General features: G+C 27.6%; 1 protein-coding gene across 1 annotated transcript; it reads left to right on the top strand.

The window, feature by feature from the left end:
- Positions 1 to 13073: 13073 nt before the first annotated feature.
- On the top strand, positions 13074 to 15233 carry HDL57 (homeodomain-leucine zipper protein 57). Its single transcript, NM_001251529.2, has 3 exons — positions 13074 to 13624; positions 14053 to 14447; positions 14623 to 15233. The coding sequence occupies exons 1-3, from the start codon at positions 13498 to 13500 to the stop codon at positions 15136 to 15138; spliced, it is 1038 nt and encodes a 345-aa protein (NP_001238458.2). The 5' UTR covers positions 13074 to 13497; the 3' UTR covers positions 15139 to 15233.
- Positions 15234 to 23689: the final 8456 nt, after the last annotated feature.

Below are 23689 nucleotides of genomic sequence, written 5' to 3' on the forward strand. Positions count from 1 at the left end.
AAAAGGCAAATCAATTTACTCCATCAGTCTTAATTATATTTTCAAAAATTGATTTTTTTTCTTTTTATAAGATTATTTTCTAATTTTTAGATATATTAATTATGTTTTTTCTTATATATCCTTATTTAATTATTTTCTCTCAAAATATTAATGAAAAACAAGTTAGTGGGTAAAAAAAATAAAAAATATATTTTTTAAATGATAATATAAATAATTAATAAATTTAATATGATAATTATTTTTCTTAAAAAATATAAATTAATTAAAAGAATCTTAAATTAGTAACAGAGTATTAAACTTGATAACTGAAGTACCCAAAGAACAACATGTACAATATAATTCCCTTAGTTACTAAATATTAATTACAGTAACTATGTAATAAATAACCAGTAACCAAGAGATTGACCCACCAACGGTGTAGTCTCCTAGGAATCAACTTGTGTTAAATACTATGTCCGCCTTTCACGATTTGTCATGTGCCACCCTCCTTATCGTCATCCTTCTCAACAGGACAACAATTCTTTCAAATATCTTTTTTTTCTTCATTGAGTAAGCCTCTCCAAAAATAACTTCCAAGAGAAAGGGAGATGATATCTATCTATCTCTCTCTCTCTCTATATATATATAATAGTGCATATATTTATCAGTTTATTTTTCTTCTTATAACTTTTTTCAGTCATTTTCTTTTAAAAAATTAACTTATGGGAGTAAAAAAAAAATTTAATATTCAAGTAAAAATATTTAATATATTCAAAAAATTAAATAGGTGAATCAAAAGGGAGGGTTTAAAAAGTCTTCATAAATATATATATATATATATATATAAAGACTTTTTCATCAACAATAGAATAAAATATATTGCATTATATTAATATTATATATATTTGAATTTGATTTTATAAATATATTTTAAAAATATTTTTAATCAATAATAAGAATAAAATAACAAATTTTTTAATATATTTAACAACACTAATCATTCAAATTTGCTTATGTGCTTAAAAATTTAAGCGATGATTTTGTACCAACAAAATCTAATGGTTTTTTTTTTAATATATTTAACAACATCTAATGGTTTTTTTTTTCTTTTTCTTATAGTTACCGACAAATTTTATTTTTTACCGATGGAAAATATTACCGACGGCCAAGCCGTCACTAAGGCTAATATTTCCGAGAGAGATAAGTCCTTCAGTAAAATTTTGTCACAAAATACAATTTCAAAATTCTATTGAGGATGAAAAAAATTAAAATTATTTTATTTCAAAATACAGTGTGTGTTTGAATGGAGAAATTTAAAATTTTAAGAAATTTAAAATTCTAAGAATTTCAAATACTTCAATTGAAATTCTTTTATTTTTAAAATTGTGTTTGGATAAAAAAAAATTAAAATTATGAAGATGAAAAAAATGAATGAAAAAAAAAAGATATAATTGGTGTGCTAGTTATACGTGTTGTTCCTCTATTCTCACACCCGATAGATATGGTAGGAGGTAAGACGGTAAGACGGTGTTTCTTAAAGAAGACGAGAAGAAGAGAATTTCAATTTCTCGCATTTTAAGAAGAAATTGAAATTCCAAATTTTTAGTTTTTAAAATTATGTTTTAAAATTCCAAAATTTTAAATTCTTCATAAAAAGCATCCAAACAATGAATTCTAAATTACAGAAATTCAAATTCTCTGATAAATTACTTTAATCAGTTAAAATTCTCTATGCACTCTAAAATTGAAAAAGTTTATAATTCCGAAATGTCAAAATGGATTGGAAATTTCCGTCCAAAATGCTAAAATTTCCAACAGAAATATTTCCATCAGCAATTCTAACCTTTCCGATAGATTTAGATCCGTCGGTATTTTCTGCCGGAAAACAATGATTTTCTTGTAGTGTTAATAGCAATAGTGAAAATCATTCAATTATAAAAGAATAAAGATAACAATCAAACAAAAATATTTCTAAATGCCAAGAATATATGCTTTTAAATACTCATGAGAATTTAAAATGCATTTATTTCCTTGTGTAGATGATTTTTTCTATAAACACTTATATAAGAGAAAAAAAAATTCTTATATAAACTAAAAAGTAATTTATGTATAAATTAAAATCAACTTTTAAGAAAATATAAATGATTTTTTAGCTTCCTTATAATGTTGATTTTAATTTATGCATAATTTATTTTAATTTATAAGATAAACTTATGTTTTTATTATTTTTTACAAATAAATATGGAAAATTTAAACTTAAATAATGATGTGACAATAACTAAAATACACGTAATAATAGTAGCTTAAATTTTAATTTGCTGGCTCAATATTTAACATAAGTCATTTAATAATAAGGATCAAAACATTTTCCTTTTATAAAAATATCATCTTAAGTCAAACAATATATATATACATAGAACAGTATAAAAACTTATTTTATTAACAAAGGTGTTCATGTATCTGGTTGAGCTATATTTGGTTAAATTTATTATTCAATTCTATCAAAATTTAACGTTTTAGGATGGTTGAATTTGTATAATTTTGTTTATATATTAAGTCGAATTCAACTTGATCATAAATGAAGTAGATTGGATCGGATTAATCAAATATTAACATTTTTTTGTGAAAATTATTTTTTTAGAATAATAATTTTTTTTACATAAAGTCTTCTAAGTATATAATTGAATTAAATTGTGATAATATTTTATTAATTGAATTAATAATTTTAATACTAATACGATATTTTTATTTTAGATAGAAATAAAATATTATATTAACATAAAAAAACATAATTAAAAATAAGACATAGATAAAAATAATAACTTAAAAGAAATTATGAGTGATTTAATTTAATGGTTTAATAAATTATGTAAGTTAAAATCAATATATTTTATATTTAATAAATAATTTATATATAATAATAAATTTAATTATATGATATGGATTGAATCGGATTAAAAAAAAAACTCATTACTAGTTTATGATGGGTCTTAATGGTTGAATCAAATTTAATTCAAAAACTGAAAACAATCTAATTCTAATCTAATCAAGTCGGATTTAATTAAAGATGGTTTCAGATTCGTGAACATTTCTGATTGCTAAACTAAAAAAACTGTACAACAACTAAAATCAAATTTCAAAATATTTACACAAATAATAAATATATTTAGGATTTTTTTTTGTCCATTTAAAGTGTATATAATGCGGACTACACGAGAAGTAGCGTGGTTTAGCCTATATTTATCTCCTAATACCAAAAGAATATATATCTAGTGTCACAGACTGAATCCTTGTCCTTGCTAAAATTTATACTTTATTCTACCATTTTCTTCTCACAACACGCACAGGGCTAGCTTTTTTTTTAAAAAAAAAAAAAATATATATATATATATATATATTAAATGGAATATGAAAAAAAATTGAATAATGACGTGAAAAGAACGGGTGAGGAAGGAAATTGAAGGGTGTGGGTGGGAGTAGTGAGATCCTTCCCTAAATTCCGAGCGCCACTCTGATAGGGACTGATCGGACAGGCTGCTTTTGTCTTTTTTCCCCCACACCACTGCACTCTCTTCCTCCTTCTCATCTAACCCCTATCTCCTTATTCTTCCTCTTCCAAATCTGTCCCTATCCTTTCAATTTTTTTAAAAAAACCTTTTTTTTTTGTGTAAGAAAAATAAAATAAAACTGTTGTCTGTTTTATCAATAATGATTTATGAACATTGCACTGCCACCTGGTGTTGATTTTGCCCTCCCATTTTCAGTCACTGCACTTTTTCAGAGATTCAATTAACCTACCATACAATTTTGTAAATGTTTGTTATCCTTTGGGCTTTGGGGTCTAAATTTTTTTAGATTTTTATTTCTAATCTTTAATTTAAATTTTATGATCAAAACCTCTTAAATTTTTGAACAATTTATTGTCAAATAATAATACAATAACAATATTAGTGGCTTAATAACTTATCACGTAATCAAGTTAGTTAACATGACACTCACATAATTTTTTTATAGTTTGTGTTTTTAAGTTTTCATTAATTAATTTGATGTTATCAATTGTTCTAAATAAATGAAAAATTAAAATATAGTTTATAAAAAAATTACACGCAATTATTCTGTTGCAAGTTATTGGGGTGCGAATATCATTGTTACTTAATGTTGTTATTTAACAGTAAAAAGATATTTAAGAACTTTTGACGGTTCAAAATAAAGATAGCAAACCTATTTTATATATTCACTTTATTTGTTAAGCATAAGGGATTTTTTTAACAGGGAAGGGGGAGAGATAAATATACATGAGCTAGATTTAATATGAAAAAGCATGAGGAACTAATACAATATAATGATGATACAAGATCAAGTCATCTCTTCCAGCAAAAAGAAAAGAAAAGAAAATCCAGCAAGAAAAGATCAAGTCATCTCAGACACGTGTTTCTGCGTGTATCATACTATCTGCTTTCAAATTAAACAAACGACAATGAAGTGTGCGTTTGGATTCTTGTCATGATTCACCAAAAAAAAAGGTTAAAGAATTGAGGACTCAGACAAATTTAAAAAACATAAAGTTTCATCTATGTAAAATATACTAAGTTTAACTTGGAGGTAAAACACAGACAATATATAATATCGATCATAATTTACACTATTTGATGATGGGAGATAAGGAGTGATGTCAATAATAGGATCTAAGTCTGATAGACGAAATGCATGTGGATGAATATTTTTTTTTATGTGATATGTGATAAAAACAATTACGACTCAAAGAAAAATGTTACCGTAATATTATACCTACAAGACTTGTAATTAAGGCATTAGGTTAAGTTTTTGGCATTAAATTAAAGAGCCAAAAATTAAGAAAGTAAATTTAATATTCAAACTTTGAACAACCAGTGTTGCTTTAGTGGCTTGGCAACAATTAACCAGCGGTAAATTTTTTTCTTTAGTGGTTTTTTTTTTCTCTAGTGTAATGTTGGTGCTGCTATAATGATCAGAAAACTGGGTATGGAATGTGTAATTCAGAGATGATAATGGCTATTGCTATGCTGCAAGCTATGTAATGGTGTTTTGAGTTGGATCTCCAAAACGTTATTTTTTGAGACTGGCAGTAAATTATTTGGTGGTGGAGAGAATAAGTAAACCACAAGTTGTGATATGTCTGAGTTTGCAGCTGTGACATGTCATTGAGGATTGTAAGAAGTTAGTGCATTTTAGTCCAAACTTTAAAATTTAGTTTGTTAGCAGATAAGTTAACGTGATTCTTCATACTCTACAACGACATCTACATTTTAATCTTATGCTAGCCCTCATGTATTTCATTACGTACCTAGTTGTATTGAAAGTTTAAGAGTAAAAATTGCATATATATATAAAAGAGAATTCAATTTAATCAAAACGGTTAATCAACTTATTAAGTATTTTAACCAAACCTATCATTGATGTCTAAAGATTTAATCTCAATTCTTTATTCAATTTTGTTTGATATTGAAATTAATCAATAAAGCATAATTCAATTTCCAGAGAGTTCCTACTAAATTAGGCATCCAAGATATAACTAATTTCTAAACTTATTCTTGTTCAAACCATTAATTAACAATACTAGAAAACCGTGTTTCAACGATAGTTATTGAGTGCTTTTAACGATGGTTGGCAAACCATCTTTAAAGTTGTTGTCGTGGAAAGTAAACATTTTCATGAAGGTTTTTGAATTGTCTTGGTCAGTTCGTATTCCACAATTTTAATCCAAAAATTGTCTTAGAATCATAATATTTTAAGACGATTTTATTCCAAAATCATCTTAGAATTGTCTTAGACCGATGTTGATTTTTTTTTAAATGTTTGTTTTGTTTTTATATCAAATCAAATCTTCTATTTCAGTCATGTAGACCCAAACAAATCGATTGTTATAACATATTACAAAATTAATTTTGGTAATGAATTTCAACATACATGAGTTACATTGTCAATAGTGTACACATACATGAAGCATATATGATAAACCATATTACAATAACATGAGGATTCTGGTTTACACAAATGAATAATAGATAAAAGTAATTACTAGATCAATACATACATATAAGTAATAAACAACTCATGCACACTATGAGGGTTATGACATTCATAATGGGCAAATGAAAAATTAGCTGTCCAATCTCATTAGCTAGATCAGTTAGCCATCCAAATGGTAGCATGTCTAAATCAGGTCAAGAATTTCCCTTTAAACCTTTTCCTCCTATAGTTGTAGAAAAATCTCTGGTTCAAAATTAAATGAACTAAAGTTATGTAATATGATGATAACATAATGTATATAGAGAAGTAACATGATTGCAACATATTGCAAGCCTGGTAAAAAAAAATCTTAAACAAAAATATAGATAGCTTAATCACTTTGTTACATCAAAATGAGCCTTGACGTCCTCCCATAAATCTTAGTCATCTCCTGTTATTATATACGTGTTGACTAGTCCACTAACATCCTTGTCCATGGCTGGTGTCACATTGGTTCCAGGAGACCGAGAATACACAATAAAGTGATTAAGCTCACTAAGAACCTGTCATGACATGCCATATATGTTGATAGATTTGTTGTCGCCCTTGCGCTGAAACATGATTGTTAGGGGTGGAAATAGGTTAGGCTTTAAAAGGCCTGAGCCTAGCCTACGATGAATTTTTGAGGCTTGGACCTGACCTATAGCCTATCAAAGACTTTTATTTTGACTCGGCCTGACCTTTTTAAAAGTCTAATCTAGCCTAAAATACCCACCCGTAACCTAGCGGGCGGATAAAGTACATTAAATAGTCCGTTTTAGGAATTGGCGACTTACCCATTCAATGACTTTGACACCGAACGTTCCCAAATTGGAATGTGTATTATCGATATAGGGGATCTTTCAATTGAGAAGATCCATCGACCTGAGACGAAGAGAAAGAAAGGTCTGTCTATTTATTTTTTGTAGTCATTTAGTTAAACCAATGATTCGTTATTGAAACAGATAGCAACAACCATCTCATCTGAGAAAAGCCATCTTTTTCTCAACAACAATGTCTTTGTCATTTGATCCTATCCTTTTTAAAAGTCTTCTTCACACTAAATCTTTAATATTGATTTGCTCTGGAGTATGAACGTAGTAGGAAAGTTAAAGGAAAATGAAACGTTAACCGGAATAGGAAAACCAATAAAAATAATGAGAAATATAAAGGGACACATGACTCACACCTAAATTGTAATTAAAGTCTTACTTAATTATAGTAATGGAAGTCATGAAGCAGTAATGTGTAATCAAAGTCTGCTAGTTTAAAAAAAAAAATTGTACCCAAAAAATAATATAAGTATATATTGTTACTCAAAAAATAATATAAGTATATATTGGTATCCAAAAAATAATATAAGTATATATATATTAACAAGCCTAAGTCTGGTCTATTTAATTTAATAGGCTTCTAAAAAAGGTCTGAGTCTAACCTTTTAATTAAATAGACCAGTTCAGGTCAGGCTTTATGTAGGTCAGGTCATAAATTCCTGTAGACCGGCCTAATCTATTCTCATTTGGTGATGATTTAGATTTAAATGAAATAATAAACTCAACTAAAATACTAATTAACACCAAGCATCCAAAAACCAAGAACAAAGTTATGATAAATGTCTCAAAATCGATCAATATATCTAATTATTATTTACCTCAGCAAACTACTAACTAAAGGTAGAAGCGTAGCGACAACCATATATACTATTGTCAGTTTGTCACAATTAGCAACAATGTTGTCATAAGCTAATAAAGATTGAGGATGGGAGCTAGAATAATGGGAAAAAAGAGGTCATATTGTTTTTATAGTAGGAAAGCCAAGATTCTAAAATTATTATTTTTTAAATTTCTTTTTTATTCTATATATTTAAAAAACACAATTATTCTATAAAATATTTTTAGAATTAAAAATATCATGAATTAGTTCAATTCCGCTAGAATGGAAAAAATAAATCAATCAAAATGAAGGTTAAACGAATTTAAATTTGTCTATAATACAACTATTTTCTTATTAAAAAGTTAAAAAGTAAAGGATATAAATAGAGTAATTTTTTATTCTATTTTAAACTCTAATAAAGTAATCAACTGAAATCATGTTATTCCAACTTAAATAATAATTTGAGTTAGAGTTTGAATTCTTTTTTTTATACCTGAGAATCAAAGATAATATATATATATATATATATATATATATATATATATATATATATATATATATATATAAAATAATTCACATATTATATTTAATCAATTAAATTAGACTCATTTAATACTTGGGTTTGAATTCTAATTATGTTAAATATTTATAGCATTTATTACTTATAATGGACTCCAATAAAGTCATTTTTTCTTTTACTTCCTATTTTTTTAAAAATATAGTATTTTTATACTCTTTAATAAGCGTTCCTTTTTCTTTCTCAAGATTAGAATTTTCATTTTCCCTAAAGAGTAAAGAGACGGTCAGACAGTTCCCTTCCTATTATAGCTACAACACGGCGGTGAGTTCTTATTTTTATCTTTTAAAAATCATTTATTGAAGATAAGCAAATGGATCCATCTTCCGGTATTTCAGGATATCCATAATTCTAGTGATGGCATGTTTTAATTGCTTGCATAGCAATATTAATTGAGTCCATATTTTTTATTTTTTGTATTTTTTCTATTTGTGATAAAAGTATGAACAAAGTCAGATATTTATTTTTAGATATTTCTAGCACTGTTCTAAAAATATATATTTCATTTTAAAAGTTTTCTTAATTTAAAAAATAATATACATGACGTTTAAGATCACTTAAATTCGTTTGAGTTGAGTAAGAATTTAAATAAAAAATTTAAATTTAATTTAATCACATTTTCAGTAGGATAAAAAAGTGTTATATTTATATCTTAGGAAATTGCACTAGATTTAAACTACATTTGACAAAAGCATTTGAAAAATTAGTTGAAAGTTAAAAAACACACTACTTACAAGTTAAAAGCTTACAACCTAAATCTATTGAATTAAGTTTTTGGAGATATATAAAAAAAATAAACCTATTGAATTAAGCTTTTTGAGATATAAACTATTTAGTAAAATTATCTATCCAACTATTGAAATAGTTGATAAATGTAAAATGAATTAAATGGACATGTTTAAATGTTTTTCTATATTATTTTTTATTTTATTTTATTTTATTACAAAGTATACTTTTGGGTATTTTAATTTTATTTTTTTAATTAGTTTTAAAATATTTAATTTTTTAAATTTTAAATCAATTATTTTAATTATATTTTATTCAATATATCTTAAAATACTCTAAATCAAATTTAAATAAAAAAACATGCATTGAGTAGATGTCATATTTTCATTATGTTGATTTGTGTAATAGTTAAAAAAATATTGAAATATAATGTTAAAATAAGAGAATAAATAATTTAAAATAAAATTATTAAAAAATAATTAATAGAAAAATGAAATGAAATAAATCTATTACCTGTCATTGTCAATATCTTGAAGTATAATAATAATAAAATAAATATCTAAATAATGTAATGATTAAAATAAATAGTGTGTATGAAAAAAATATCTAAAACTAATAGTAAAAATAAAATAATGCATTGATTTTAACAAAAGGTAGAAGAGAAAAAAGAAAATTATCTTATATAAAAATAAAAGGTAAAAAGAAAATTTAATAAATATTTAAGGATAAAAATTAATACAATTTTTTTGAAAGGAGTAAAAATGAATACAATATAACGGCTAGCATTTAAAAAAAAACTACTTTAGAATAAGAATAACATCTAAAAAAATTCAACGCAGCTTGTATTTTATTTTATTTTTTAATTCCTTGTATTACTATATAATTTTATTCTATCTAACTATTGTACTATACCAAAATTCTGACTACTTTTTTTTTATTCTATCTATAGTTTTTATTTTATTTTTTAGTTGTTAGTAAATTTAAAATATTTTTTTTGAATCTGTAAGTTTAATTTTAGCCGCAGACTAGCAAAACGATTTTGGATAAAAACTCATTGAAATTCTTATAAAATGATATTAATTGTAGAATTTTAAATTTTCATATAAAAACTAGTTAAATAAAAAATGTGATTTCTGATCACGATTTTTTAAAAGAACTATAATTTATCACGATTGATCATTAATTAATTGAGACTAAATTATAATAATACTAAATTTGTATTAAAAATGCACAATTATTATAATATATGATAATCATAATTAAAAGTCAATATATTTGAATTGTTTTTTTTTAATTTTTGTTAATGATAAATGTAGTAATAATAGCTCTGATGTATGAAATAATTCTTTATTCATTGAGTACATGCGATATGGCTTGAGTCATTGCTTATTATTATCTAAAAAAGTTCACAAGTGTACTTAAAGTAGGGGCGGGAATAACAAATTGTCAATTTAAGTGGTATTAGATTTGATTTTTTTAAGTAAGATTTTGAATTTGAATTTTATGGATAAAAAAATAGATTAAAAAAAAAGAATTTTATTAAAAATAATTAATTAAATTTTTTAACGGAAGTTAATCATTTAACAAAGTTGATGAATATTCTTTATTAATAATATGCTTAAAAAAAGTATGGGTGGAGGTAAGGGAAAATGAAAAAAAAAGTAAAAAAAACTTCCATTTTTAGTAGACTTTCTGTTTTAATTTCAGAATTTTTAGAATGAAAAAACAAATGCCTAATCGTCATGAAACCTTTATTGATTTTGTTGGCCTTCATGAGTTAATAAAGACAAGTGAAAAATATATATAACAAAGTAAAATATTTACTTTTCTCCTGGGTGTTTATGGGTAGGGGGTAGGGATTACCGGTGAATCCAAATTGACTCAAAGGATTCAAAAGTTTCTATTGAGTTATTTGAGTTATTTATGTATTTGGGTCAAAACTGAATCGAATCGATTAAAATCGTTCTATGTACGAGTTGTGTCATGGGCTTAAATCTATAGATCTGATCAATACGGAACTGAACCGATCAAATTTTTTTAGAGTTGTTTGGTTTGACTTTAGGCTAATTGAGATTCTAAGTATTGAAACCGTAAGTGTTGAAACTACTAGGATTAAAACTTCTTAAGGTATTACTTTCAAATACATTGTTATTTGTTTCATCTTTTTTTTCATATTTTTTTGTCATGTTTATAATATTAATGGATCATATTTTGTTCTTTTGTTTCAATAAATCTGGTTGCCGTAAAACTTATTGTTAGAAATTAGTTTGTAGAAAATAATTGTGATTCATATTGTTATAGTAAATCTCGTTGAAAAATATTTTATATTAATTTGTATTAGTCTATTTTAAAATATTATATTGATGATATTAAATGAATCAATTTCACTACTTTCAGACATATAATAATATTGTGTTAATTATATTGGATATTTGAATGAATCATGGTATAAAATAATAGTTTTAAAAAAATTAAATTTAAATGGATAACTTGTTGGTTCAAACCGAACCAAACCGTTCATGAACAAGTTTTTGGATTGGGTTGATTTCAAAAAAAAAAATTATAAAAACCTAACTAAACCAAACCGATCAAATTTAATTGGATTAAATCTTAAATATAACCCTGATCAGCCCAAAAAGATCCCTACTTTTCTTAATATTTGCAAGATTCAACGGACTTGATGAAACTCGTCAATTGATTTCGGGAATACATAGAAATGAAGTTTATGATATAAATTTCTCTAAAAAATGTTTATGATATAAATTATAGTTTGTTATATCTTTTGAGCATTGATACATAATTAGTAAATCTTGATCAAAATAAGTTAAAAAATTAAAATACTTTATAGTAGTTGCTAATTAAATTAAATAATACAGAGTACAGACGACCCATTTTTCTAACAATAAACGTAATGCTGTGTTATTTTGATCTGACAAAAGGATTCTACCTATAGAATTTCATTTTAATTAATTAATCATAATTTTAAAAAAATATATGATGTCTTTAAAACTAAAGTTTCCGTTTAGGATATTAAAATGTAAAATTTGTTTATCTTTTTTTGATCAAGATGGCAAGCAAAAGGGATAAAACAAACTACTTGACCCATTGTGGGCAACCTAATGTGGGTTCGAGGCTAAAACAAATTTTGTGAAAAAAGTTAGATTTAATTTAAATTTCAACTTCTAAAATAAAATTCAAACCCGGTTAAACAAATATTTTAGGATTTTTTTTATAGGTTTTTATCACATCGAACAATGAACAAGTTGAACCAAAAAGGCTCAGGTACATTTAATTCATATTCAAAATTTAAAACTCAAAATCTACATTTCATTAAACATATTCAAGCTAGTTCAATTAGTTTGACCAATGTTATTTCAACTTAATACTAAAAGGGTGTCTGGAAACACGTCTTGGATCCACATTTAGGCAGCAAAATTATGTTAAAATGATAAAATAACATAGAAGTTACACCCATTTAATTATGCATGGACATAAGGTGAATTTAATTCAAACTTGTATTAATTCTATATCTATAATTAATTTTTTAACTCTTTTTTATATGAAATCAAACATAAAATTTTTAATCTAAAATTAATTCTAAATTTAAAATCAATTTTTTAATGTGAAACCATGCAATTTCATTAATCCTAACTTACATTAGCCTATTTCTTCTCCGAAAGAAGGTAGATTAATCTTACAAAAAAAATTATAGTACTTGAATACTTTTTCTCTCGAAATATTTTGGAAATAATATTTCAATCTTCAAAATTTATTACACCCATTTAATTTTAAAATAAAAAATCTGTCACTAGAACAGTCCAAAAGTTTGTGTTTATTATAACCAATTTAATATTACATATCCATAAATAAAAGAAAATAAAAAATCAATGCAGTACGACTAATCTTTTCAAGTATTAAATTGATGTTTTGAAAATATTCAAAAGATCAAATTAAAAAAGTTAAATAAAATAAATAAAAAGAAAGATAAGAAAGTGTTGGATATAGGAAAGGGGCAATATAGTAACTGGAACACCTTTGTCCAGGCTTTCCCCAATCTCACAACCAGACCAAGGCTCCCAATATAACCCATCAAAGTTCCCCACCACAGAGAAGAATCTCTCTCTTTATTTCTTTCACTCTCTCAGAACCAAAATTTTCCAAACTCCTCAACTCTCATCAGATATCAACCATCTCTCTCTCTCCAAACTCAAATACCTTTCTGTTCTGCTCTTCAATTTATTCATCTCTGACACCCTCTTAATTCTGCTTCCAGTTCCTCTGAGTGATGGGTATGATCTCTCCTCACTCCCACAATTCCCACATTATAGTAATCCTCATCACCTGCTTCTTTCGTCATAAATTCTAGATCAAACTCCACTCCCTGATCCTCCCTTTTACTTCTTATGTAGCATGTATGAACTCAAATCATCAAATGAATATGACCCTTTAATCTAAGAAGAAGAAAAAAACACACACATACACACACACACTTTAAAGTCCAAAGTCTAAACCAACCCACCAAAAGTCTTGTTCCCATGGCGAGTGGCAAGCTTTATGCGGGTTCAAACATGTCACTTCTCCTCCAAAACGAAAGGCTCCCTTGCTCCTCTGAAGTCCTTGAGTCTCTTTGGGCTCAGACCTCTAACCCTGCTTCCTTCCAAGGTGATGATTCATCTCTCTTCCTTCTCAATTCCCTTCACTCTCTTCATACTTTTTTTTACTACTTCCCTTGCTCATGAATTTTCACTACCTCAACTTTTATGTCACATGTATACATACAAACATACATACCAAGGTATTAAAAAACGGTCTTTTAAGTCACAACATCAAGCTTCTTGTGGTTTCTGTGACCATTCTGAAAGGATCGCGACCGCAATTTAAAAATCTGACACATATATCAACAAACAAACAAACTAATTAGCTTTTTTTTGTTGTTGTTGTTGTATGTGAAACTTGAAAGTTGGTTTCTTTCAGTTCAGGACTGTTGTTTGTTCACTTAAGATATTTGAAAGTTGTTTTTTTTCTTCCTTGGTTATGATTAAATTTTAACGTGGTGGTTTTTGCTGTTGTTTGGTGGGGTTGGTTTTCAGGTTCAAAACCCGTGGTTGATTTTGAGAATGTAAGTGGGAGCAGGATGACGGATAGGCCTTTCTTTCAAGCGTTGGAGAAGGAAGAGAACTGTGATGAGGATTACGAGGGGTGTTTCCACCAACCGGGGAAGAAAAGGAGGCTCACAAGCGAACAAGTTCAGTTCCTTGAAAGGAACTTTGAGGTAGAGAACAAGCTTGAACCCGAAAGGAAAGTCCAACTTGCAAAAGAGCTTGGCTTGCAGCCAAGGCAAGTTGCTATATGGTTCCAAAACCGAAGGGCAAGGTTCAAGACCAAGCAGCTAGAAAAAGACTATGGCGTGTTGAAAGCTAGTTATGACAGACTCAAAAGTGACTATGAAAGTCTTGTTCAAGAGAATGACAAGTTAAAAGCAGAGGTAAAAGAAATTAAGAAGAAAAAAGAGAGAGACACACACAACACATACTTACACTCAATTTTGCTTTTGTGCTTTATGCTACTAGTACTACTTGCTTTAATAAAGTGCAATCTTTATTATTTATCCCACTAATGGGTTAATGATTGGATTGGCACAAAATTTTTGTTACTGACAGGTGAATTCTCTGGAGAGCAAATTGATTCTTAGAGATAAAGAGAAGGAGGAGAATTCGGATGACAAGTCATCTCCTGATGATGCTGTCAATTCTTCTTCACCCCACAACAACAAGGAGCCTATGGATTTATTAATTATTTCAAAAAATGCAACAACAACAACAACATCTGAAAATGGGACCAAAGTGTTGTCACCACTCCCACTCCCTATTATGGTAACATGCTGCAAGCAAGAAGATGCCAACTCAGCCAAAAGTGATGTCCTTGATTCGGATAGCCCACATTGCACTTCATTCGTGGAGCCTGCTGATTCCTCTCATGCCTTTGAACCAGAAGACCACTCAGAAGACTTCTCCCAAGATGAAGAGGATAACCTTAGTGAAAACCTTTTGATGACCTTCCCTTCTTCTTGTTGCTTACCTAAGGTTGAAGAACACTGCTATGACGGCCCTCCTGAAAACTCTTGTAATTTTGGCTTCCAGGTTGAGGATCAAACCTTCTGTTTCTGGCCCTATTGAACCAAACCAACCAACCAACCGCTAGCAATGTTTTAAAAAACTTTGCAGTTGTAACCATGTACTAGAAAGCAATAAAAATGGTATTGTTACTTCTACTAAGGAATAAAAATCAAAAGGCCAATGCATCATGCTCTCAAGTCTCAACAAGAAACAATATTAATTAAAAGCCTAAAAAAACACTTCTTTGAATCCTAAAATGTCATGTGTGTCACACTGGTGGTGTTATTAGTTAGCAGCGAAAGTGTACGACAATGTTGCTACTAGCTAAAATTCAAAAACATGGTTCAGGTGTGCGCGTAGGTATCCCAAAATTTCTGGTGGGGTACAACAACCAATCGTTGTTTTTACTTTCGGATGTGGAAAGTGGAAACCCTGTTTTCACTTTTTCTCTGCACTCATCTGGATCACACCGTCGTTTTACTCATGTATTAGGAAGACCCTTTATCATATTCACCAGTTCTCACTGCTCAGCATAAAGTTACGTTTTCATATGCGTCCCAGTAATCACTAGAGTGGCATAGCGACGAGAGTTTGAGTAATTTACAGAAGGTATTAAATTCAAATCTCGCTACTGATGTTGTATCATTTATCATGATTCACCAGTCCTCACTATTTAGCCTAAAGTTTTAGTTCTATAGGATTTTAGATTCAAATCTCATTACCATCGCTGCTATTGTACACTAAAAGTATTGTGTCTATAAGTCAATGATGATTATGTAAGAAATATTTGGCATGGGTTTAATGAAATTGAAAAATTAAATAAAAGGAATGAATTATTAATAATTAATATGTAAGACAACAACATGTATGCAACAAGACAAATATAATACATGATAGCTACAGTCACCTTTAGCAGCACTAATACAAGTTCAAAGTAATAGTTTCCTTATTTCCTAGCATTAAGGTAAATTAGTGAGACTTGGGTGGAAGCAAGTTTTTTATTATTATATTTTAGATCTTTAACGGGATAGAATAGAAGAGGTTACTTACAAGTCACATCCTATTGGTGCAAATTCACATTCAAATTGTTGCTTAAACTACAACTTGGATGAACAGAAGTGACATACATACATTGAAGGCCGCAAAAGTTGCTAGCTACTTGTCCCATAAGAAAGTTGAATTTAGTCCCCCTTTGACATCGCCACGAATGAAATTGAACTTCTCCAAGCAACTGTAAGCTCGTGAGACCAAATGTAACGTTTGTTTTTTTTTTTTTTATCAGTAAATATTAATAATTTTTTTATAGAAATATCAATTGAAAAATTTGAACCGGTAACTTCTCTTCACTTCCTTCTCTCTTTATTATTTTTCAACCAATAGATCAATTTTATATTTTCTCAGAACAAATCTAACGTTGAAACCAAAGTAAAAAAAAAAAAAAAGCATGGAAATTAAAAGATGGAGAAAACTAAACCCTGCTACAGAAGTCAAGGTTTCTGGTGTGGCTCGCTTGAACAAATTGCATTGGCGAGGACTTTTTACCCCCTGCTAGCTCATTGAGGATGTTGACAGCTTCCTCTCAAAAACTAAGAATTAAAATATTTGAAACTCATTCTTGCAATTAATCCCATGCCCTTGGTTTCTTCATGAAGAATTTGTCCTTCGCAGAATCTTGTTTAGCTGTTGAAATTTGGTTCGCCCATGAAAAAATTCATGTAAAGTGTCTCACCCTTTAAAATATTATATGCATTAATATTTTACTCAATGTGTGTTGCATCACCCATTGACAAGTTATAAATGGAGGCACCTTTCAGGGGATGGCCCCTTGTGCGTCTTGACATTATTCACGTGAAACAAAAGTTTTTAGCCTGAAGGAAGACACACACTCAAGTAAGTGCAATTAATTAAATAATCATTAATTAAATTTTCTATGCTTGGAACATAGTGGTGAAAGGGGGGGGTTTCAGCTATATGAGAAAAAAACATTAATGAATGCCATATAAACTATGTGTCAATTGATATTTTTCTTTGTTGTGTTATGAAGAGTTAGAGTACCCTAGAAGTTAAAATAGTGGAGTCAAAAATGTCATGCTCTAGGGGTCTTTTTTTTTTTTCAAATGTCATTGCTTTTGTAGGCTTATACAGCTAAGGTCAAAAGTTTTTTTGTGGTCCTAAAAAGAGGAACACTGCTGTATTTGGCATTTGATTTGGTGAAAGTGATGTTAAGTGAAACTCTTTGGCGTCTTTTTCCTTTTCCTTCTTCTCTTGCAGCTTGGGATCTAAGTTGAAGCTCAAGGTTCATTAATTATCCTTGTCCTCACTATAGTGAGTACCATATATAAACGGATCAATGTCATAAGGGCATTGTCTCATACCAGTTGTACTTAAGAATATCTCTGGACTGTGGCTTAGGATCAACAAAGTGTTGATGGATATGAATTTTGTTATAAATGAATTCAAAAGCCTGCTAGGACATCTAATGTTGGGAGGTATCACAAAGCTCACTCTTCTACAATTTTAATTTGGTGGGGAAAAATAAGTTGGACTTTTGGCTCTCTGAAAATTGGAGTTTGGTAAAGACACAAACCGTTACTTTTCCTAACAAAAAAAAACATTACTTTTTAAATAGAAGTGACAAAATCGATTAATTTGGCTTATCAATTCGATTAGACCGGCTAAAATATTACGCTTGAATTTTATATTTTAAGCTTAAATCGAATTTGGGCTTTTTTTATTATATGAATGATTGTTTTATTAGTTCCGAGTAAATTTATAGCGAATTTGTATCAGCGTCATGTGAGTATAAATTTGAATTCTTGTTAAATAAGATTTTATAGCTTCCATGTTAAATTGGTATACTTGACGAGTCTTGGATGTGATTGGAAAACGTAAATCTTAGCATGCTATTTTTTTTCCGGATTTATTAGCATGCTATTAATTTATGACTAAATTATTATTTTAATACTTTATGTTTTAGTATTTTTTATTTTTTTCTTAAAGTTTTAAAAGTTTTATTTTTATTTTTTATATTTTTGAATCATTCCATTTTAGTTATTTTAAGCAAAACAGTCAATGAACTTGCCACCTCATCAAAATAAAGTCATTGTATTTTTAAATTAGTTTTATTTTGGTTCATTAATTTTTTTTAATAATTTGAACTTATTCTTTTATGTTTTCAAATGATTTCATTTTGATAGTTTAAATTTTAAAAAAGTTTTCATATTAATGCGATAAATTTCATATGTACGTACCCTCATTCTTCTACTTTTGTTGGTAGTAGATGCCCTTGTACCAAAACTGTCAAATACTACAAGTTTAACCACTTACTATGAAGAATTTGCAGTCCCATAAGACTACAAATTAAAGAGTTCTGTAAAATTGGTTAAATTTGATTTTAGTCCTCCAAATATTAAATCATATTAGTTTAAGCCTTTTAAAAAAAAATTCATTGTACTTAAATTTTCAAAATTATCCTTTTAATTTCATTATATTTAACAAAAAGTATTAACAGAATTAAATAAAGGACTTAAAAGGAAAATTTTTAAAAATTCAGAGACTAAATGCAATAAAATTATTTTTGGTTGATTAAAATTAATGAGTCAATATTTAGAAGACCAAAATCATATTTAACTTAAAAAAGATATTACTATTTAATTTAGTTTATTGCATAAATACTTTGATAAATTAATTCCTATTCGCTGAATTTTGTCTAATAAGGTTTGTTTTAGTTTATTTTTCAGCGAAATGATAATTTTATTTTTCAGAAAAAAAAAAGTTTAAAAATGACTCGGTGCTTTCTCAAGGGCTCACTTCACAGCCAGTTTAATTTTCTCTTCATATCCACCACAACTCAAAATGTGTGTTCAGTACATTTAGAAAGTTATTTTAAAAGCCAAGGTGAATAGAACACGGTTATTTTAAACTTCTTACTTGTTTCTGTCGATTTTTTCACCCCCAATAATGAAAAAACAAATATTTATTCAAATAATACGACTCAAAAAAAATTTATCCCACTAAAACATAATACTATTCATGTAAAAGAAACCAATTCCCTAATAACCAATTTCTAAACTAACGTTTCGAGGACTGGGAAATCGATTTCCAAATTAGGTTTTTATTTTTATTTTTTAAAATTCAGTTCATAATCAGAATTGAGTTTTTTTTTTTTGGTTATTTCATTTAGTTTTTTCTTTTTTTAATTTTTTTCTATTTTATTCTTACAGTTTTTTTTAAAAATTAATTTTTTTAAAATTTTTATTTTACTAATTTGTATATATTAATTTATAAAAAATAGAATTTATCTAAAATAGAATCTAAGAAAAATATATATTTAAATATTCAATATAAATATAATTTAGTTAAATATTTATAAAAAGTGCATATATTTAAGTGATCTAATTCTTTTACTCAAACAAATTAAATAAATAAAATATGTTCAGTTTTAATATAGAATCAACATAACAATGAAATTAACATTTTTAATTCATAAATCTTGTACTTTTTTTTCTTAATGAATAATGTTGCTTTAACTTTTATTTTTATTTTTATTGATTTTTTATGCCTAAATATATATGTGATATTAAAATTAAATGAACCTAAAAGTAATAAAAAGATAAAAATAAAATAAATAAAAGAGAACTAATTAAATTTCATATATAATTTACACTTTTTTTACTCATGAATAATTACTATGTAGTAAAATAAAAAGTGATTTAGTGAAAATAATTAGTTATTTAGTGGAAATAAAAAAGTGGTTTGAATTATCCAATGTAATAAAATATCAATGTAGTATTTAAAAAAATATAAAAAATATACAAAATTTCATTTAACAACTTATGATTTTTTTTTCCATACTGGCATATAGATAGTTAAAAAGAATAAAAAACAATTCAAAAAAACAAAAAGAAATAAAAGAAACAACAAAAAAAACTCAATTTTTTAAAAAAAAAAACCTAGCTTAGAAATCGGTTCCTAGGAATCGATTTCTTAACATGAATAATATATTGTATCATTGAGATAAATATTTTTTAATTTATATTATTTAGATAAGTATTTTTTTTATTATTTGGGTGAAAAATTCTCTTTCTATCTACTTGACAATCAGTGATGAAATTAAGAATTTAAACCCAAGGAAAAATAAAAGGTTATTTTAAAAGTCATGGTAACCGAATAGAAGTAGCGACGGTGATAGCACCACTAAAAATCTCCACATTTATATATATATATGAACTTTTTAATATAAAATCTCTATAAAGTTTATCGTAATTTCATAGGTTTTAAAATTTTTCTCTAATAATTTATTCTCATATCTCAATTTTGTATATTTGAAGATTATAATAGAGATAGAAACGAGTTAGGCCTATAAATAAGGTCTTAACTTGAGGACTAGATTTGGAAAAGTCTTTCCTAAATGTTTTTTTTTAATAAATAAAAAAAAAGCTTAAGAGAGGGAAGCAAAAACAAGAGAAAGCATACATGATCCCAATTAAGTTGATATCACCAATACAATGCCTATCAAATGAATTCCAAAAAATTCATTAAACCAAAAGATAGCATGTGCAAAACCATGGGGGACCATGAACCAAACCCATGAAATATCAAACTATTTGAGCCTATAGTTCGGAAAACCAACCCTAATTTTTAAAGAACTCATTAGAAACAAAATGTGTGAGAGATCAGTCCCACCACAGATCGTATAAGAAAAAAAAAAGTAAAAGAATGATAAAAATAAGTAGAAAATGATGATGGAGTTTAAATATGGTCAAGTTGCTTTGTAAAATATAAATTCAATACTTTAACTAATGAAGGTCAACATATTGTTTGGTTCAGGTCAAATATGGTGAAAGAAAAAAAATGAAACTAACTTAATTGATTTGGTTTAGATAATCGAATTGGTCTGGTCAAATTAAACTAATAAACACATTGTTAATATTATTATTATTATTATGTTAAACTTAAACTTTGTAAATAATTTGGCAGACTTTATAAAAGTTAACTTGACGTTTTTAATAAACAAATTTAGTTTACCATATCTTAGACGAATCTAGTCTGCACCAAGATCATCTATTGCATCTGCCTCTGCAGCAACGTTTTTTTTTTTTACAACAAATCACAATCAATAATCACATTCTTTCTTTTTTTAGCTACTGTACTATTACTGTGTTACAATAACCAAATGAGGCTTCAGATTTTTGCTACAAAGAAAATACTCCTGCAGAAGTAACAGAAGATGTTATCCACTCTAACTCCAAGTAATCTAACCTTTTTTCATCTCTATTGGAGCAAAAATACACTGTGTTTTGGAGGGTTTGCATCTTTCATAGATCTTAAAAGTTAAAAGTATGCTTCATATGTATAAGACCCCCTGCATAATTTTTTGATGATTAAAACCTATACAAGTCATGATTAAAACTTTGTTTCAAAATAACTTTATTATATATAAGACCCCCAAATGATTTTTTCCTTGATACCTGTGTTGATCCATTTTTCCTCTACTTCATTTGATACTTTTATCTTTCCCTGTCTGTTTTGCTTTGATAGGTTGGGTTGCCTACTTGCCTATTGCCTATGAAAAGTGATAAATTTGTTGCATTTGTATTTAGAAAGAAACCAAGTGTTTATTCATTGTAGGGAACTTCACATCTTACTATTTACAAGGACATGAGTGATATTTGGTCCAATCGTGGACTAAGTGGCGCAGACAACATGAATAGATAATCATTTGTCAAAATCATTTCGTAAAGAGAATCATAGATTGTTGAAGTTCAACAATACAAAGAAGATAATCAAATTGCCTTAGAAAATGGCAAGCTTGTGTTATGGTGCACCTTTACAAAAGGGGTGCATCAACTTACTCCTCGTTACGGATTTTGAATTAATCGTACCACTAAGATTGATATGAAAGTTTTCACTTGTTATTGAGTGCGTCAAACACACCCCAAAGAGTTGGTCAATGAGAATGGTTAAAGAAGAGGATTGATGAATCACGTTTGCATATTATAATTTATTTATCATTTTAAAAATTAGAATAACATTTTTTAATTATATTCTCATTTAGATATATTTTTATTAAGGGAAATAATAAAAACACACTTTCTAACATACTCTCTTTTGAACACATTGTTTATTATTAACTAAATGTTATTAAAGAAAAACAAAATTGTGTGGATATTACTTGTTATTTAATGAACCTCCACTCATAATTTTTTAGGTTTTAGTTAAGAAAAAAATATTATGCAAATGAGTTTATATATATATATATATATATATATATATATATATATATATATATATATATATATATATATACATATATATATATATATATATTATCGATGATTTCAAATTATCTACAGTATTTAAAAATAAATAAAACAAATAGATTTTACAATGATTAAAATGAAAAAAGGAAATTAAAAGAATGAAAATGAAAAAAAAACACTAAAATTTAAGAAAAATGTATTTAAGCCAATAAAAAAATCAATGGTCCCGAAAAAAATGTTATAACATTCATCATCGTTCAATTTGAAGAATGTTAACTTGTGTTCACAATTCACATAATCTTTTTAATATATATTTATTACGAAGTAAAATTTATGAGGGTTATTAAATGAAAGTCATTAAATACAATATGAGAATATGAGATTGATTTGCATCATTTAGTAGGATATATATGCATTTCATCTAATAGAATATAGCAAGGAAAACATGTCAATAAATCTCGTGTTATAAACAATTTTCCATTCTATAATACTAATCAAAATGATTTGATTCTTATTCAACTAAGTTAAATTATTTAATTTAATTTACAAGATTGAATTACATGAACGAAATGTATACAAAACAATTTTTTTGCAATGCTAATTTATGAACTATCAATTTCAATTCAGGAATGTAATTAGAACCAAAAGTTAAAATAAGACAAATTACTCAAATTCCTAGTCAAAGATAAAAGAAAATGCTTTGCAATTATTATAATTATATTTGAAAACCAATCGCTTTAAACATGTGCCCTGCAAACACCCACGAGTTCATGACGGTCTTTCCGAAAGATATTTCACATGAGCCGGTGGCCACGTGTCCCATAACCGTGGCTGGCGCCGTATCCACCATCCACGTGCAACAGAGCAAACATGGCAAGGGGGTGGGGTCGCGGGGCCCACGGTGTTTTTTAGGTGGGGGCTACGTGGCTGGAACCGCATGGTGCAGGGTTCAAGTTGGAACGCCCGAGGGGGACAAGAGTCGCTTTCCTCCAGATAAGGATGGGCTTTTTGTGGGAGGTGATGTCATATGGGGTTGTGTGCGGTCCTTGTCGTGAGGGGCCCAGGCCCACGTGCCAGCCCACGTCCTGGTGCTCTCAGACGCGGTGGTAGGTTGTGAGCGGGGGATGTTATTGTGATGGATAGCGCTGACAACAACAACTCATGCTGCTCATTCACCCTCCCCTTCTCCCTCTCACTTCTAAATTCTAATATAAAATTGCTGTTTGATAAATTAATACAAAACATTAAAAATTATAAAATAACAGGCGTGTGTTTATCTGCTAAAATTCTTTCTACAACATTAACTTTCAAGTTTGAACCTTTCACGACATTACTTTGTTGGATAAGCA

The sequence above is a fragment of the Glycine max genome, chromosome 2 (assembly GCF_000004515.6).
Source record: "Glycine max cultivar Williams 82 chromosome 2, Glycine_max_v4.0, whole genome shotgun sequence".
Taxonomy (NCBI): domain Eukaryota; kingdom Viridiplantae; phylum Streptophyta; class Magnoliopsida; order Fabales; family Fabaceae; genus Glycine; species Glycine max.

Excerpts from the sequence above, each read along its gene's own strand:
- HDL57 (NM_001251529.2), top strand. The coding sequence starts at position 13,498 with ATGGCGAGTGGCAAGCTTTATGCGGGTTCAAACATGTCACTTCTCCTC. Across the intron at positions 13,625-14,052 it reads TAACCCTGCTTCCTTCCAAG|GTTCAAAACCCGTGGTTGAT; the intron begins GTGATGATTCAT and ends GTTGGTTTTCAG. Across the intron at positions 14,448-14,622 it reads ATGACAAGTTAAAAGCAGAG|GTGAATTCTCTGGAGAGCAA; the intron begins GTAAAAGAAATT and ends TGTTACTGACAG.